This window comes from Ambystoma mexicanum, chromosome 4p (genome assembly GCF_040938575.1).
Source record: "Ambystoma mexicanum isolate Mex_15411 chromosome 4p, UKY_AmexF1_1, whole genome shotgun sequence".
Classification (NCBI taxonomy): Eukaryota; Metazoa; Chordata; class Amphibia; order Caudata; family Ambystomatidae; genus Ambystoma; species Ambystoma mexicanum.
The window spans coordinates 28,801,843-28,816,999 of record NC_090927.1 but is presented as its reverse complement, the minus strand read 5'-3'; the positions used below and the strand labels follow the sequence as shown (position 1 = coordinate 28,816,999).

The window sequence follows — 15,157 nt, the reverse complement described above, 5'->3', positions numbered from 1 at the left end:
GAAGAAATACGGCAAAACAGGAGGGGATCGCAAGAAGGGAAATTACCTTGACCTTTCCGACAAGAGTCTGTTACTTTCACGAGCCCTCGAGATTAGAAAGCGTAAGACCAGGAAACCAGGCTGAAGAATCCTGTATTGTGTGTCAGATACCCGGTGACCCCCGCGTCACTAATCAAGGCAGGGAGAAGCAGCAGCCGCCGTGGTACTGTCCTTGGCTCAAATACAAAGCAGCGTCAGTTAAATCAACACAGCTGGTGAGTTGGGGAGACCGATACAAGACCGGTCTGTGTTTGAAGCCAAGGTTGCAGGCAGCAACATTGGATGGCGAGCGCTGGAATAAAAAATGTTAAAAGGCATGTGAGAAAAGACGCAAGTAAAAGTTGAACTGCTGATGAGTGTTTGAACTTTGAAGAGACTTGGTTTGACACAATACGTTTGACAGAGTGGTCTGGAACCACGTGGGTGCTCATTTGAAGGTCTCTGTAAGGTATGCAGCTGAGAAGTGGCAGAAGTGAAAGGGTTATATTAAGAGAACAAAGAATTGTGAATCGGTGGTCCTGTGACAGGTCAAGCAAAATCCCACGCACAGTTGAATGTCTTCGATTTTGATATAGTAAAGAAAGTTTGGGAAATTAGATAAATTTGGTTTGAGCCTCAAAGAGAAAGGAACTTTGAATGTTTGTCGCATCAGGCCCTCTGAAATAAGGGACGTTGAATGGCAAAGAGACTCTATAAGGTTCTGATACAGAGATTTTGAACTGCATTCTGCATGCTAGAAAAGCCAGAGTATGTGCTAAGCTTGAATGTACCGCCTTTTCTCGTGCTGAAAACGTGGGGAAGGGAAGCTAACTGCTCAACTATCCTGACATCGTTTCTTAAACACTTTTCTTTTGTATAACTGCTGCCTTCAACCAGTTTTTTGGGCGACAGAGGAATTCTGAAGAGGACTCCTCCTCCCCTTTGACTGGCCAGAACAAAGACAAACTCCAATCTTAACCATCTCCCGAGGTGCTGTGCCTCTCCAGAGCTGCGGAACCCCAATACCAGGAGACCTCTGACACAATTGAAGTGCTTTGTCGTGGAAAGGCTGAATCTGTCCAAGTCTTTGCTAAACTCCATGTGAACCTCCAGAGACACAGTCCGACTCGTTCAAGTCAACTCAACAGAGCGCCGGACTTCAGGAACCAAAGAAGATTGTCTGGCCGAATGGCACCTTTGTTGGTGCTGCAGAGAAGGCGCCAAAACCGCAGAGTGACCAGGGAAGTTGCTGAAATCCGTGCCAGATGTCCTGTCTCGAGACTGCTGCTGAGAGATCCCGTCCATTGCCCTGCCTATCCATAGGTCGGGTCTAGCGCTGCCACATTGAGGAGAATCCAGCCATGAACATTTCTTCAAACCAAAGGTACTGTGGGGAGAAAAGATATCGCTTACCATAATCTGAAAAAAGTCACTCCAGAGCGTTGGGGTGTACGTAGAGGTGTCCAGGGCAAACCCCTCTTTTTCCCGACAGTACCTTAGGTTAGAAGAAAAACGTTCCCCGAGCTCTTTTGCTGGACTTTTATTTTTTATCCTGGAGAGAGTGAGACCTTTTTCCCACTCTCTCATGTATTTTCTTTATTTTGAACACTGTTTCTTTTGGTTTTGGAGTCTGACAAACTCCATAGGCATCATCTTTTTACATTGTCACACAGCACCTTTAGTGCAGTGGCACAGGGAAGTCCTTCAGATTTCCCAAAGGTTTAAATACCTTCTCTGGGATAAACTACTGTTTCCCAGAGAATGTAAAGTGAAATTGACTTGACTTACAATTGTAACTTTCTAGACCCAGTCCACACTATCTTACAATAGGGTGCTGGAGGGGTTAGTATCCCCTTTGTCTAGTTTCTCATGTAACAGTCTTATGTTGCCTTTTCTACAATTAATGGCTGATGGCAGTGGTTTACTTTTTCCTACCATTGAGTGTTTATACCGTGGGCTGCAATTGCAGCTGCAGTATAGCACCCATGGGTGCCCATTTTGTCAAAATGGCCCCAGTCGTCTTTTTTTGCCATTTCTTGCTGGAAAGGTCCTTCTTGAGATTTACTCTGTGCGCCAAACTGGCTTTGGTCCCTTTGTTCATTTTGTCTTTGGCAGGGTTCACTGCTGAAGCCCACCTCTGACTCCAGCATGTCTGGCAGGGCAGGAAGCGAGTGTGGTGCCTGAAACTCCCTGTGCTTGGTCTCCTTGATTGCAGGAATGCACCCAAAGGTGATTGGCTATCTGGCTGTCCTTGGAGGACAGCCAACCTTCTGTGTGAGTGACAGGCTGTGAATGAATGGGAGAAACCTGTGTAACAGAAGGCAGAGTCGACCACTGGTTGAAGGAATCCAAAGAAGAGCATGGAATAGACTCTTGCTGCAACTCCTGGACCGTTGGTTTGCCCGGTGAAGACCTGCTGCAGTGCTGAAGCTCTGAATTTGCCTCGACTAGAGAAGCCCTGCAAAGGACGACTTCTCCCCTTGGGTTGGTGGGACCAATCGACCCCAAGACTAACTCATCTGGAAATCCTCTCAAAGCTGGCTGCACTTCCATTGCTGCTGCAGGAACCAATTACCAGGGAGGGGACCACCAGAATCAAGTGCATCGTTTTTAAGTCGGACCCGAGCTCCAAGAAGATCCTACGGACTCCCTTGAAGCAGGACTAACCAAGCCTGAGCCACCTCAACAGAGTGCTCGACCCCAGAAGCAAGGAAAGCCACAAGGTATCCGAGAACTGCAGTGGTGCTATTCGTAAGAAGCTGAAACCGCGAAGTGACGATCTGAAGTTTGCCCATTGCTGCCGCCGACCTTCGAATCTTAGTGCTGGAGTCCCCAGACATCTTGCCTCTTGTCCCCATGACTGAGGCCCAGGAACAACAGGCTCTGCCATACTACAACAGGAACAGAAGCCAGCTGGAACCAATTTCTTTAGACCTAAGGTACTGTAAACTAAGGGATGCTTACCTCCTTGTTGTGTATCATTGTTAGCTCTAAATTGAGACTGGTCTTCGATACATTTGAAGTTGCATTCAGCTTTGCCCATCACAAGCCTCCCAGTTTGTGGCCCAACAAATTCTTTTTCAACAAAAACGTTTACATTCTGCAAGACTTACTTACCTTCAAGAAGAACTCCAGCTCCCCTAGAGTTTGCTCAATTGACATTGGATGTCCTGAATCCCTGAAGACTCTTCTAACCTCTGACTTTGTGTTTTGATCTATCCCTCCAAAAAGTCACACATTCTATAACTTGTGTAGTTGGGAAAGTGTTCATCTGCATTGGGGGGTTTAAAAGTGCTTACTTGTTTAAGAAACATGTTAACCATTGTTTTCTCCCGTAACCTTTTTCCTTTTGACTCTAACCTCAGTATTGCTCTAAATGTACACAGTGTCCTAGTTACTGAAGTCACCTCAGGGTGTAGGAAGTTTCTGTGTGCCATCCCAAATAGGTATCTAATTTCTTTTTAAACTGAGTGTATTTATGAAGTATAGTGTTACATATTTGCTCCCTTCTAAAGACGGCTTATTCAAACTGACTCTTGATTAAACCATTATTTATTAATTTAACAAACCATGAGTATACGTGTTATTTGGATACTTGTCGCCGTGAATCTCTGTTAAAACTCTACAGCTCACATTGACCCCTCTTGAGATGGGCCTGGCTGCTCAGTTACTCTCCCAACTTGTATAGTACATACTTATACCAAAGGTTGGGTTAACTATTGCCAAGAGGACCGGGCTGGTTCATTCCCCCAAAGGCTTCTGCTTACAATCTTGCCTAACACTCAGACATTTACAGAAAGGGGTGTTTGGCTGTCCAATCAGGACAGCCAGAGCCCCAGTGGGAGCTGGTTCTATTCAGGCACTCTGGCAGACAAAGGACATGTGGGTGGAAAACTCCTCCCCACACTTCCTGCCTGCCCAAACACTCTGGAGCCTAGGCTGGTGTTGGGTAAGAATTGGGCATTAGGTAACCCACCTTTTTAATATAGGCCAGTACTACACACATTTGTAGAGTGACTGAGCAGCCAGGCTCATCTTAAGAGGGGTAAATGTGAGCTGTACACTGAAATCAGTAAATACAGGTATCCAAGTAAACAGTAAAGTTATATCATACATTATTTATGCTCAAAGATATTTAAAGCAGTCTTTAAAAAGCAGTACTTAGCTGTAACATTAATCCCAAGGTAAGAGTCAATGCAAGAAGAGAACAATAAAGCAGGTGAGTCATTCATTCGTATGTTACACATGTTGCAGCCCCCGGAGGTGAAGTCATTTGAGGTCAGTATAGCATGTATATAGCATCACCTTTGCAGTATTCGGTTATTTAAGGAAGGAAGGAAAGGTTAGGGTTAGATCAGAACAGACTGATAGGTTGTAAGGACAGTTAGATTCTCCCAAAGCGATGCAGGCAGTCTATTATCCCAGCATTAAAGAGAAACATGCAAAAATGTCACCTCCAGTATGGCGCCCCTGCTGTTACTGCAACGTTCGGTACTCACAAAATCCCGACTCCCGTTACTGAGCCCAAGCAGAGCGGGTGTTGCAGGGATGTCCCCTGCTCCTGTGGTAAAGGTGCACGCAATTTGTAAAAAGGTTCACTGCAACCAGCCAGTTAGGGTAAACTTGTCCCTGTAACAGAATTGTTACTGTGCTAGTGAGAAAAGGGGATACATTGTATCTTCCCAGCACTCCGCACAAGGTGGGGTGTGCTGGTTTCACCTAACAAAATGTAAAAGGGATCCAAAAATCCTTTCTACCCTGGGGAACTGCAGTTCTCACAAGGCTAGTCCGAGAAAGTAAAAAGGGAGCCCAAAGGGCAACCCTGTAACAATAAAAAGGTATATACCAAAGGTTGTCAACGGGGACAAGCTTATCTCTAATGGCTGGTGGCAGTGAACCTTTTTCCTAATTCAGTGCACTCCTACTGTGGGCTGTTTCTGTTGGGGAGATTTATCATTTTTATGCTTTGTCCCCTCTCCTGGCGAGAGCCCCAGCATTTTGCTGGACGACTTCTGGTCCTTTTTCTGAACTCCTGAAGGAGTGGAGCCTTGTTGTACTCATTCATTCTTCTTGGCTCTGCCCTTTGGAACTCTATTCTTTGTATTTGTTACCTGTACTATAGAGTCTATCTTCTGGTAATGGCCCAAAATTTCGCCCTCATAATTTCCACCGCCGACATTAACACACCCTTACACCACACATATATGTGGGGTGGGGTATGCAATATTCTAGTAATATGGGGGGCCTCCTGGGAGTCTCCCCCCTGCATATATATATGTGTAGTATAAAGGGGGTTAAATAAAAAATAGGCCGTCACAATGATCACATAGAATCTATCTTCTGCATAACTCTTAAAGCCATTTGTATTTTAATATTGCAGGACACAGCTCCTTCTGGGCAGCGCTGCTGAGAATCCACCAATACAAGTATCCAAAAAACACTTACACTCAAGGGTTTCTAGTAAAATCATTATTTATTGAACAGTCAGTTTTAAATAAGCTTTCTTTAAAAGGGCATTGTGCAACAATCAATGAAAATACACTAATGCTTTCTCAAAATCAGCCTTTGGGTTTCCCTGCTAATTTCTCTTTCATGTACTTGGGTGAATTACAGTTCCTACGTAGTTGAGAGGGATTGACATCCCCCTTGTTGAGGAGAATTCTCATTTCTGTACTAATTCCCTTTAACCTTAGAGACCCCTCTGCTCTTTTGCTGAACTTTAGGACTTTTTCATTTTAACCCTGGAGCGCGAGAGACCTTTTTCTCCCTCTCATGTGTTTTGACCTGATTTGGATTATGTGTTTCCTCTGTTTTGGAGTCTGACAAACTCCATGGGCATCTTCTTTTTGCATGGTGACGCACAGCACTTTCAGTGCAGTATCACCGAGAAATCTTTTTTAGATTTCTCAAAAGGTATGAATACCTTTTCTTGGGTAAACTACTGTTCCCAAGAATAGTAAAGTGAAATTGACTTTACTTTTTCTCTTTGTAGGTCCAGCACGCCCCATCTTATGTGGAGTGATGGGGGCTACTTAGTAGCCCCTTATCCTACAATCTCATGTAACATGTTTTATGTTACCCTCACTACTTTAAATGGCTGGTGGCAGTGGGTTAATTTTCCTATTGTGCTTTTCTACCACAGGCTTAATCCTCTCAGCTGCAGGTTAGCACCCTTGAGTGACCATTGGGTCAAAAATGGTCCTGGTTTTCTTTTTTTGCCATTTCTGTTTGTGAGGTCTTTCTTGGGTTTTACTCTGTGTGCCAAACCAGGTTTAAGCCCTTTGAATGCAAAGGTAGTTAACCCCTTCCTGGAAGGAAGACCAAACACAATGTCAGAAGGAAGCAGTCATTCAGGGATCCAGGCTAGGCCAAAGTCAATTGGGCAAAAGTCTAGGTGAGCTGAAGCACTTCTTGTAGGTACGTAAAAGTCTTGCATAATGTTTTAGAACTCAAAGTAGGGCCACAAGCAGATTAGGCTTGTCAGGTAAAGCAGCTGATAGCAACTCTACAAAAGCAACCACTACAAGTCTCAGCTGAGAACAAGTGAGGTTGCACAACAAGAGGTAAGTTCTCTTAGACTTTACAGTACCTTTGGTTAGAAGAAAAAGGGCTTTGGCTAGCTTCTGTTCCTGTGCAGCTCTGCAGATCCCTTGTTCCTGGGCCTCAGTCGTGGGGACAAGAGGGAGGACGCCTGGAGGACTACTGCACTTCAACGGGACGGTTGGTGACAGAAAACGACCAACATCTATTCAGTGGCACTTCGCTGTTTCAGCTTCTTGCGTCTCAGCAAATAGCACTACTGCAGACGCTTTGCTGTCGAGATGGGCTTTCCTTGCATCTGGGGTCCAGTATTCTGAGGTGATTCAGGCTCGGTCAGTCCTGCTTCCTGGGTGTCCAGAGGATCTTCTTGGAGCTCTTGGCCAACTTAAAAGCAACGCACACGATCTGGTGTTCCCCTCCCTGGCTCTACGGTTTCCAGCAGCAACGGCAGTGGAAATTCAACCAGCTCCGAGAGGATGTCCAGGTGGCTTACTTTGGAGTTGATTGGTCCCACCAACTCCCAGGGAGAAGTCATCCTTGCAGGGCTTCTCTAGTCGAGGCGAATTCGGCGCTTCAGCACAGCAGAAGGTTCTTCACTGGGCAAAGCAACAGTCCAGGAGTTGCAGCAGGCGTCTCTTCCATGTTGTTCAGATTCCTTTGTCCAGTGGTCGACTCAGCCTTCCAAGCCAAAAAGCCTTGCCTTTTATGCAGGTTTCTCCCATTTATTCCAGCTTAGTTGTCAGTCAGCCAGCAGGGTGGCTGTTCTTGCAGGACAGCTAGCCGGCCAATCACCTGGGAGTGCATTCCTATCTCCTAGGAGAGTAAGCACAGGCAGTTTCAGGCACCTCCCTTCCTTCTTGCCCCCGCTAGACACCCTGGAGCCAGAGGCGGGCTTCACTCATAAATCAACAGACAAAGGGACTAAACGTGGTTTGGCGTGCAAAGTAAATCTCACGAAGGACCTTTCCACAAAGAAATGGTGAAAAGAAAGACTGGGGCCATTTTGACAAAAATGGCACCCTTGGTTGCTTTACTGCAGCTGCGAATGCAGCCTGCTGTAAAAGCACACAGCGGTAGTTAAAAGTAAACCACTGCCACCAGCCACTCCTCGAGGAAAGGGTAACATAAAATGTTCACATGAGAAGCTAGACAAAGGGGATACTAGAAAGTTACAAATGTAATTGCACTTCACTGCTCTTGGAAACAGTAGTTGATCCCAGAGAAGGTATTTAAACCTTGGGGAAATCTGAAAGACTTCCCTGTGTCACTGCACTGAAGGTGCTGTGTGACGCAATGCATTGTCAGACTCCACAATCCAAAGAAACACAGAAAACACATAGAATTAAAAGTACAAAGTCCCAAAGTTCAACAAAAGAGCGGGTGGTCTCTAAGGTGGGAGCAATTTAGCACCAGACTGAAAATTCTCCCTAACACTCGCCCTCTGTACTTTAATTGAATCTGGGGCCGATGTAGGATTTCCTGAAATCGCTGGGCCTTCTGGATTAATGCCTTGGTTCCGTTGGAAGAAGCCCTGGGGTCAAGGGAGCAGAGGTCATTTCAGGCATACAGCTAGCGGTTCTGTGCTCCAAGGAATGGAGTCTGCACAGCTGGATACACGAGACACAGACTTCGGTATCACCAATCCGGAGATTATCTCCAGGGACTCCCATGGCACGGTGCTGGCGGCAAGCAGTGATGGCCACTTCAAGAAAATGGTGGAAGCCAACCGCTGTGGCGAGAACAAAGAAACTGGTCCTGCAAGGCCCCTCTTCCTAGTGGAGAGCTTTGAATTCAGGGCAAAACCTTTTGTTGCATAAGCTGAGGGTCTGCAAAGTCCCATGGCTCACCTCCAGATGGTGACTGTTGCAGCAAAGTAGCCCAAGAGGACGTTTGGCTAGCAATAGGATGGTTGGAGCACTATTCTGAGCGCTTTCATCGGCTGGGTCTTCGAGCAGAGGTTGCGATCTGCTGAGAGGCATGGCTTTGCCAGCCAATTAGGACAGCTGGCAATTTTCCAACAATGAGTTTTTGGTGTTCAGCGGGCTGTGAACCTTTGTAGGGGTTTTGGCTCCAATGGTCTGAAGAACAGCTGCAGGAGTCCTCCTTTTATCCAAGATCTGGGATGGAGTCGTCCCCCCAGCCCACCAATTGCAAGGATCCGCGCCATTCAAACTGGCAGGGGCTCTCTTGGACAGCCACTGGCCACTGCATCTGCATAGCAGATGCCTTTTAATTGAAGGTGGCTGTCAAATGCTTTGAGTGGCTTACGGTTCTTCACAGCCTCCGTTCTCTTGAGCGCGCACGTTAACCCATTTACTGGGCTAGGAAAACACTCACCTTATGCTGACAGGTTTAAGGTCTCCCAGGGGGCACATTAAGAGTTGTGCCTTTAGTATGTCCTGTGATGGGTAAAAGGTCAGGGGACTTTCACCAGAGCCACATCTGGGGACCTTGGCTCTAACAATGACATAATTTGCATTGCCAGTGGAAACTTCAGGGTCCATTTGAGTCCTGCTTTGTGGCAGTGACCCTGCAGGGCTTTAGATCGACTATGGTTGCAGGACTGAAGAATGGTCCCTTTTTATTACTAGGGCAAAGAGAGCAGTGGATTTAAAAGATTGGTGTGGAAATAATTTCATGTGTAGATGGTAAGTAGTAAATGTTTTCAGAGCAATCCGTGCACGCCTTCACTTTAGTAAACCATGACTGTGCTTGAAACATGAGCGAGCCTCTAAGCGTCACTGTGTTCTGTGATTACAGGCTTGCAGGATCGCAGAAGATGGCCGCTCGACCAGCCCCTGTGTAAGTGTACTTAGAGTAACCTTTGCGCATCACAGGAGTCGTCGGTCCCACAGGCTCCACCAGTGTTCCCAGTCTATAGCAGGGAGGTGGCGGTATTGAAAGAAGATTCCAACCTGCTCAGAAAATGCAACACTCCTTTCATAGCGCTAAAAGCCTGGCTTCTACTTACTTTGTGTGAGCCTAGCCTGTGAATAAGCATTGCAGCGCCAGACAGCAACAAAAATACACAGGAGAAGCGTTTCTATTACTGTCCTAAGTAATCTGTACCCAGAGTAGCATGTGCCGATTTAGTGTTTTTTCTTCCCCATATCCCTCTTTCACGTCAGTCTCTTCTCTCTCGCTCACTCTCACTATTTTTATCTCCCACTTCTCTCCATCTCCTTTCTCTCTCTTGCACTCTCATTTTATCTCTGCCTTTCTAGGGAATGTTACTAGATATTTGTAAAGTGCGCTCTGGATTGAGTGGGCTTTTGGCAGACTAAAGTCGAAACAAACATGGAAATAAGAGCTTTGCATTGCATGCAAATAGTAATTACAATGCTAAATTACTAGAGTAGATGACTAAAGACATTATACTGGCTATGCAATGCAGAATGTTCCGGTGCAGAGAAACAAACGTTGTACTCCCTCTTTCAGCAGCGCCAGATTTCCCGGGCAGTAAGTCCACATGCGAAAAAGGGCTTGGGCTAAGACCCACTTTTATTAAAGCTTTTATCTGCACATACAAACCAGGGGAGGGAAAGAAAGTCAGCGGATTGGGCAGGCACAATTGACCAACCCTCAGTGAGAGGGATATATAAGTTGGGGACAGGAAGCCAGAATTGTGGGTGATTCGGGTGAGTTCGGAGCAGGAGGTGGATGACAAGCAACACCCCACAAGGTGTAAGGAGGGAGAGAAGAATATTGGAGCAGGTGACCCTTGGATAGGGGTTTGGTAGTGTGTGAATTTGTGATCCGAGTGGTTAGGAAATACATAAGGTGTGCTTGTATAGCTGAATGGAAAGGAGGCGTGGTGTGAGCGGTAGGAGTAGTAGTTGAGGAATGGAGTAGTGGTAGGGGGAAGTAGTAGTCTGAGGCGGAAAGGGAGTCATGGTCGGAGGTGGAGAGTAGTGATAGGAGGGAATGAGTGGTAGTCCCAGGTGGAGAGTAGTGATAGGAGGGAAGGAGTGGTGGTCGGAGGTGGAGAGTAGTGATAGGAGGGAAGGAGTGGTGGTTGGAGGTGCAGAGTGGTGATAGGAGGGAATGAGTGGTAGTCCCAGGTGGAGAGCAGTGATAGGAGAGAATGAGTGTTAGTCAAAGGTGGAGTAGTAATAGTAGGGAAGGAGTACTAGTTGTGGGAGGGGAGTAGTGCTAGGAGGGGAGAGGTGGTAGTCTGAAGTGGAGAGTAGTGATAGGAGGGAAGGAGTACTAGTAAGGGAGGGGAGTAGTTGCAGCGAAGAGGGGTGGTAGTAGCAGTGGGAAGAGTTGTAGCTGGGGTATTGGCATAGTTGACCTAATGCCAACTTGACCTACTCCCATTTGACCGCATCTTTTTGACCTAATTCGGTACACTTTGGGGTAAGGGAATAGGTTGAAGTGGGGCTAAATCTTGTTGTGGGAGGGGGGGGTTACCCCTGCATTAGAGGGGGTTGTGGGGGTCTCCCTCCGCAGTTGGTCAAACAGAAGTGGATCAAAAAATATAGGTTAAATAGGCACTAGGTCAAGTGTTTTAGGTCAAATAACCGATATCCGTAGCTAGAGGGTTAACGGAGCAGTAGGCGGAAGCAAGAGTTAACATCAAAGGGTGGAGGCAGGAGAGAGGAGAGCTGAACATTTGAGGGACAGGAAGTTGGTGGGCATGAGACTGGGGAGGAGCAGGTGGAGTTGGAATGGAACGGTAACAGTGGACATGAGTAACTAGGTGAATCTTACTTATATGTGTAAGAGACAAACCTTAACTTTCCTATGAGAATACGAACATATGATGAGAGAAGGCAAAGTAAGGAAGTCCCTGAAGGAGTTCGTCTGTCTTTAGGGAGAACATCACTAGGGCAAGGCAGATATTTGACAGTAGGCATCAACCATCTCCAGTACTAACCATAGGGAACAGATGAGTGAGTAAGGGATGGGATTCCTGTGGAAGCAAGAGCGGGACGGCTCTAGGCCCCACAAATCTTAACGCAACCCTTGAACCGTCCTTGAGACTCTGGGTGTTTTATGTGCCCTCTGTGACACAGTTGTAAGGAGAGAAAGGTGTTGTTGGCAAGAGGCTGTATTGAAAGCCAAAGTATGTGATGAGTTTACGCAGGCAGAAGGCACAGAGTCTGAAGAGGTGGGCAAAGGACAGATCCCTGGGATGCCCACTGGAAGGGGAGTGGGAGAAGAGGCGCTGGGGTTCCAAGAGATGGAGAAGAACCGATCAGAGAGGTGGGAGGCCATAGAACCGTAGTCCAGGAAGGAGGGTTTATTGGAGGGAGGGAGGGTTGACCCATAGAGTCGGAGGCTGCAGGGAGATCCAGTAGAATGAGGATGGAGGAGAGGTGAGAGGGTCGCCAGATATTGGAAACCTGGATGAGAGCAGTTTCAGCAAAGTGTTTACCCAAAAGGCCCAATTGGAGTGAATTGCAAAGTGTGTGAAGCTTGAGGTAGTTTCCGATTCTTTTTGTAGACTCCTCCCTGTGAGAGTCTGAGTTGTGTGACAGGGTTGACAAGAAAGAGGGATTGTTGGGGCCAACAGTGTTTTATCTCATGTATGGTAATAATTGTGGATAATGTGTATGAGTCCGAAAAGATGGCTTTTGGGAGGCAGAGGCTGAAAAGGGAGGAGAGCGAAGAGGAGGTATCCTATGCGATTTCTTTATTTTTGCTGCAGAAGGGTCCCGGGGGAGGGGTGGCATATGATGAGTTGGCTGGTTAGGAGCTCCGTAGGGGATGTGGGATAGTAAGGAAATGGTGAAGGGGTGAGGAGGTGAAGAGAAGGAAAGAGAATGTTTGGGGCTCCACATATTTTCTGATCGGTAAAGCCATCAGCCGATGGATGGAGAGGATAGGGAGCAATTTTGGTTGGGTTGGGGGCATGGCCTTTGAGACATCATATAGTTGGTGTGGTGTGAGCAGAGAAAGGATAGGTGGTCAGTATGGTACGGGAGTCTCGCGGTAGGAAAGGTAGAGGGGTTGGGTGGCTTCCCTTGGCCCTCAGAACCCACAACCCTTCTCCTTGTGGTCAATTGGGCGACTGTCGCATATGTTTTTCTTTTATGTTGGTACTATAGATTATGACATACCACTGGGCATTTCCACCACTACTAGGCGCATCAGTTATCTGCTATATTAAATGTCTTATTTATTATGGGTTCAGGGAATGAAAGCGCAGCAACGGCTTATGTCAAGCACCCACAAGCATTTAAACTTGCAATCCTCTGGTATCACTCACACACCTGCCACAGGTGCATTTACCCACTGAGCATTTTCAAGTATAGAGTGGATAGAACCAGTTGGCTTTACCCCCACTTCTGGCAACCTATATGTGTAGAGCACTCTTCGTAGTGAGCCAGTGTTTGCCTTCCCTTTTCCCGATATGTGAATTGTTTCATAAGGCTATCCTAGCCTATGCTTAATTAAAGGCTCAAACACCCGCTCGGACACCAGCACAAATTAATACTGGTTCCTTCTGCCGCCTTTAAATGCCTATGCTTCCCTGATCCATGGGCCTGCCACCTGCACTTTGATTATGCCTTAACATATGTTCTATTTGGAAAATGTCTGTGTGCCCCTCCCCCCCCCCCGGATGTTGTGTCTCCAGGTCTTTTCCTTTTTACAGGGACACCTTTCTTAGCGCTGATCCATACTGCACTGGTGCTGGCGCTTTGCTATCAATGTTTGATGATGGACTCTGCAGTTTGTTTTCTCCCTTCAGGTCTGCAAGAGCTTTTATCAGGAAATAACGGCTCTGCGCCAGGTGGGTGGCGACTATTCCTGCCCTACATGTTTACGCCTAAACCTGTGCTCTCTTAGCATAGCAATTAGTAGTGAAGTGCGCGCTTTGTGTCCAGGTGGGTCTTCCCTGGTCAGCCTCTTGGTGTGTCCCATCTTGCGGTGTCCCTTTGATTTTGACTCCGTGCTTTTGGGTCGAAGATGCTGGATCCTAAAGTACTGGGTTTTAGATGCTGTGTCACGGGCACAGGAGAGTGAGCTAAAGAGAGTATCTAGGCAGCCATGACACAGTGGTCTCATTAGCCAGCTAAAGAGCATTATAACAGCCTGGTTAAGGATTACTGGGGAAGAAGGGATGGTTAAGGGGAACTGGAATATATCTGGCATCCAGTGCCTGGGGATGCAAGGCTTTCCCATGAGGCCGAGTAGTCCGGAAGCTATTGGGAGCATTGGAAAGGTATGAGGAGTGAAAACATGTGGAGGCGAGGGGTTTGGTGCTGTGGCCAGGGGTGAGGAAAAGAAAGCAAGCAAGAACCTGTCATATATCATGCGTTGCGCCTTTAGTCCATGGCCTAAAGCCCTGATATCCCTTTGCTTCCTTGGAATGTGCTTGCTGCCTTTCTTCCATGCCCTGGCTTGCTTGCTTTCTTTCACAGTGCTTGCTTGCTGCCTGGCTCCCCCTGGGCTTGCTGCCTTTCTTCCATGCCTTGGCTTCCGTTGTCTCGTTAGCCTGCGTCTGCTGCCTTGCCCTGGCTTGCTTGCTTGCTTGCTTTCACGGTGCTTGCTGGCTGCCTGGCTCCCCCTGTGCTTGCTGCCTTTCTTCCATGCCCTGGGCTTCCGTTGTCTCGTTAGCCTGCGTCTGCTGCATTGCTCTGGCTTGCTTTTTTTCACAGTGCTTGCTGGCTGCCTGGCTCCCCCTGTGCTTGCTGCCTTTCTTCCATGCCCTGTCTTCCGTTGTCTCGTTAGCCTGCGTCTGCTACCTTGCTTTCTGTCACAGTGCTTGCTGGCTGCCTGGCTCCCCCTGCGCTTGCTGCCTTTCTTCCATGCCTTGGCTTCCGTTGTCTCGTTAGCCTGCGTCTGCTGCCTTGGCCTGGCTTGCTTGTTTGCTTGCTTTCACGGTGCTTGCTGGCTGCCTGGCTCCCCCTGTGCTTGCTGCCTTTCTTCCATGCCCTGGGCTTCCGTTGTCTCGTTAGCCTGCGTCTGCTGCATTGCTCTGGCTTGCTTTTTTTCACAGTGCTTGCTGGCTGCCTGGCTCCCCCTGTGCTTGCTGCCTTTCTTCCATGCCCTGTCTTCCGTTGTCTCGTTAGCCTGAGTCTGCTACCTTGCTTTCTGTCAGTGCTTGCTGGCTGCCTGGCTCCCCCTGTGCTTGCTGCCTTTCTTCCATGCCCTGTCTTCCGTTGTCTCGTTAGCCTGCGTCTGCTGCCTTGCCCTGGCTTGCTTGCTTTCTGTCACAGTGCTTGCTTGCTGCCTGGCGCCCCCTGTGCTTGCTGCCTTTCTTCCATGCCCTGTCTTCCGTTGTCTCGTTAGCCTGCGTCTGCTACCTTGCTTTCTGTCAGTGCTTGCTTGCTGCCTGGCGCCCCCTGCTCGCTCCGTTGCTTGTCTTTCGCTGTTGCTATGTGATCATAGTTTGCTTTATTGGTATGCCTCCTTTTGTGTTGGGAGTCCCATTACATTTGTTATAGGGTTTCTTTTTCTTTGTGAATCCTAGAGCAGTCAACGGTCCCATCGGTGCCATCCCAGAATATTAAAAGTGAGCCAAATGCACAACCTCCAGACCAGCAAGATGCAAGGAATGGAACAGTCAGTCCTGACACAAGTGAGTAAGACTCTGCCGCTGTCTTCCAAGATGTGTGCCCTTCATCCACGCCAGGGTGCCCCTGGCATG

General features: G+C 47.7%; 1 protein-coding gene across 5 annotated transcripts in view; it reads left to right on the top strand.

The window, feature by feature from the left end:
• The window catches only part of LOC138452927 (zinc finger protein 271-like), a 161,746-nt gene that overhangs the window by 110,587 nt on the left and 36,002 nt on the right, over window positions 1–15,157 (top strand). For 3 of the 5 annotated variants that reach the window (XM_069605285.1, XM_069605284.1, XM_069605287.1), the window contains 3 exons: window positions 9,319–9,360; window positions 13,256–13,297; window positions 14,981–15,088. In XM_069605285.1, coding sequence (XP_069461386.1) covers window positions 9,319–9,360; window positions 13,256–13,297; window positions 14,981–15,088 — 192 coding nt within the window. The remainder of the gene's footprint in view (window positions 1–9,318; window positions 9,361–13,255; window positions 13,298–14,980; window positions 15,089–15,157) is intronic. The other 2 variants (XM_069605286.1, XM_069605288.1) reach the window with 1 other exon arrangement.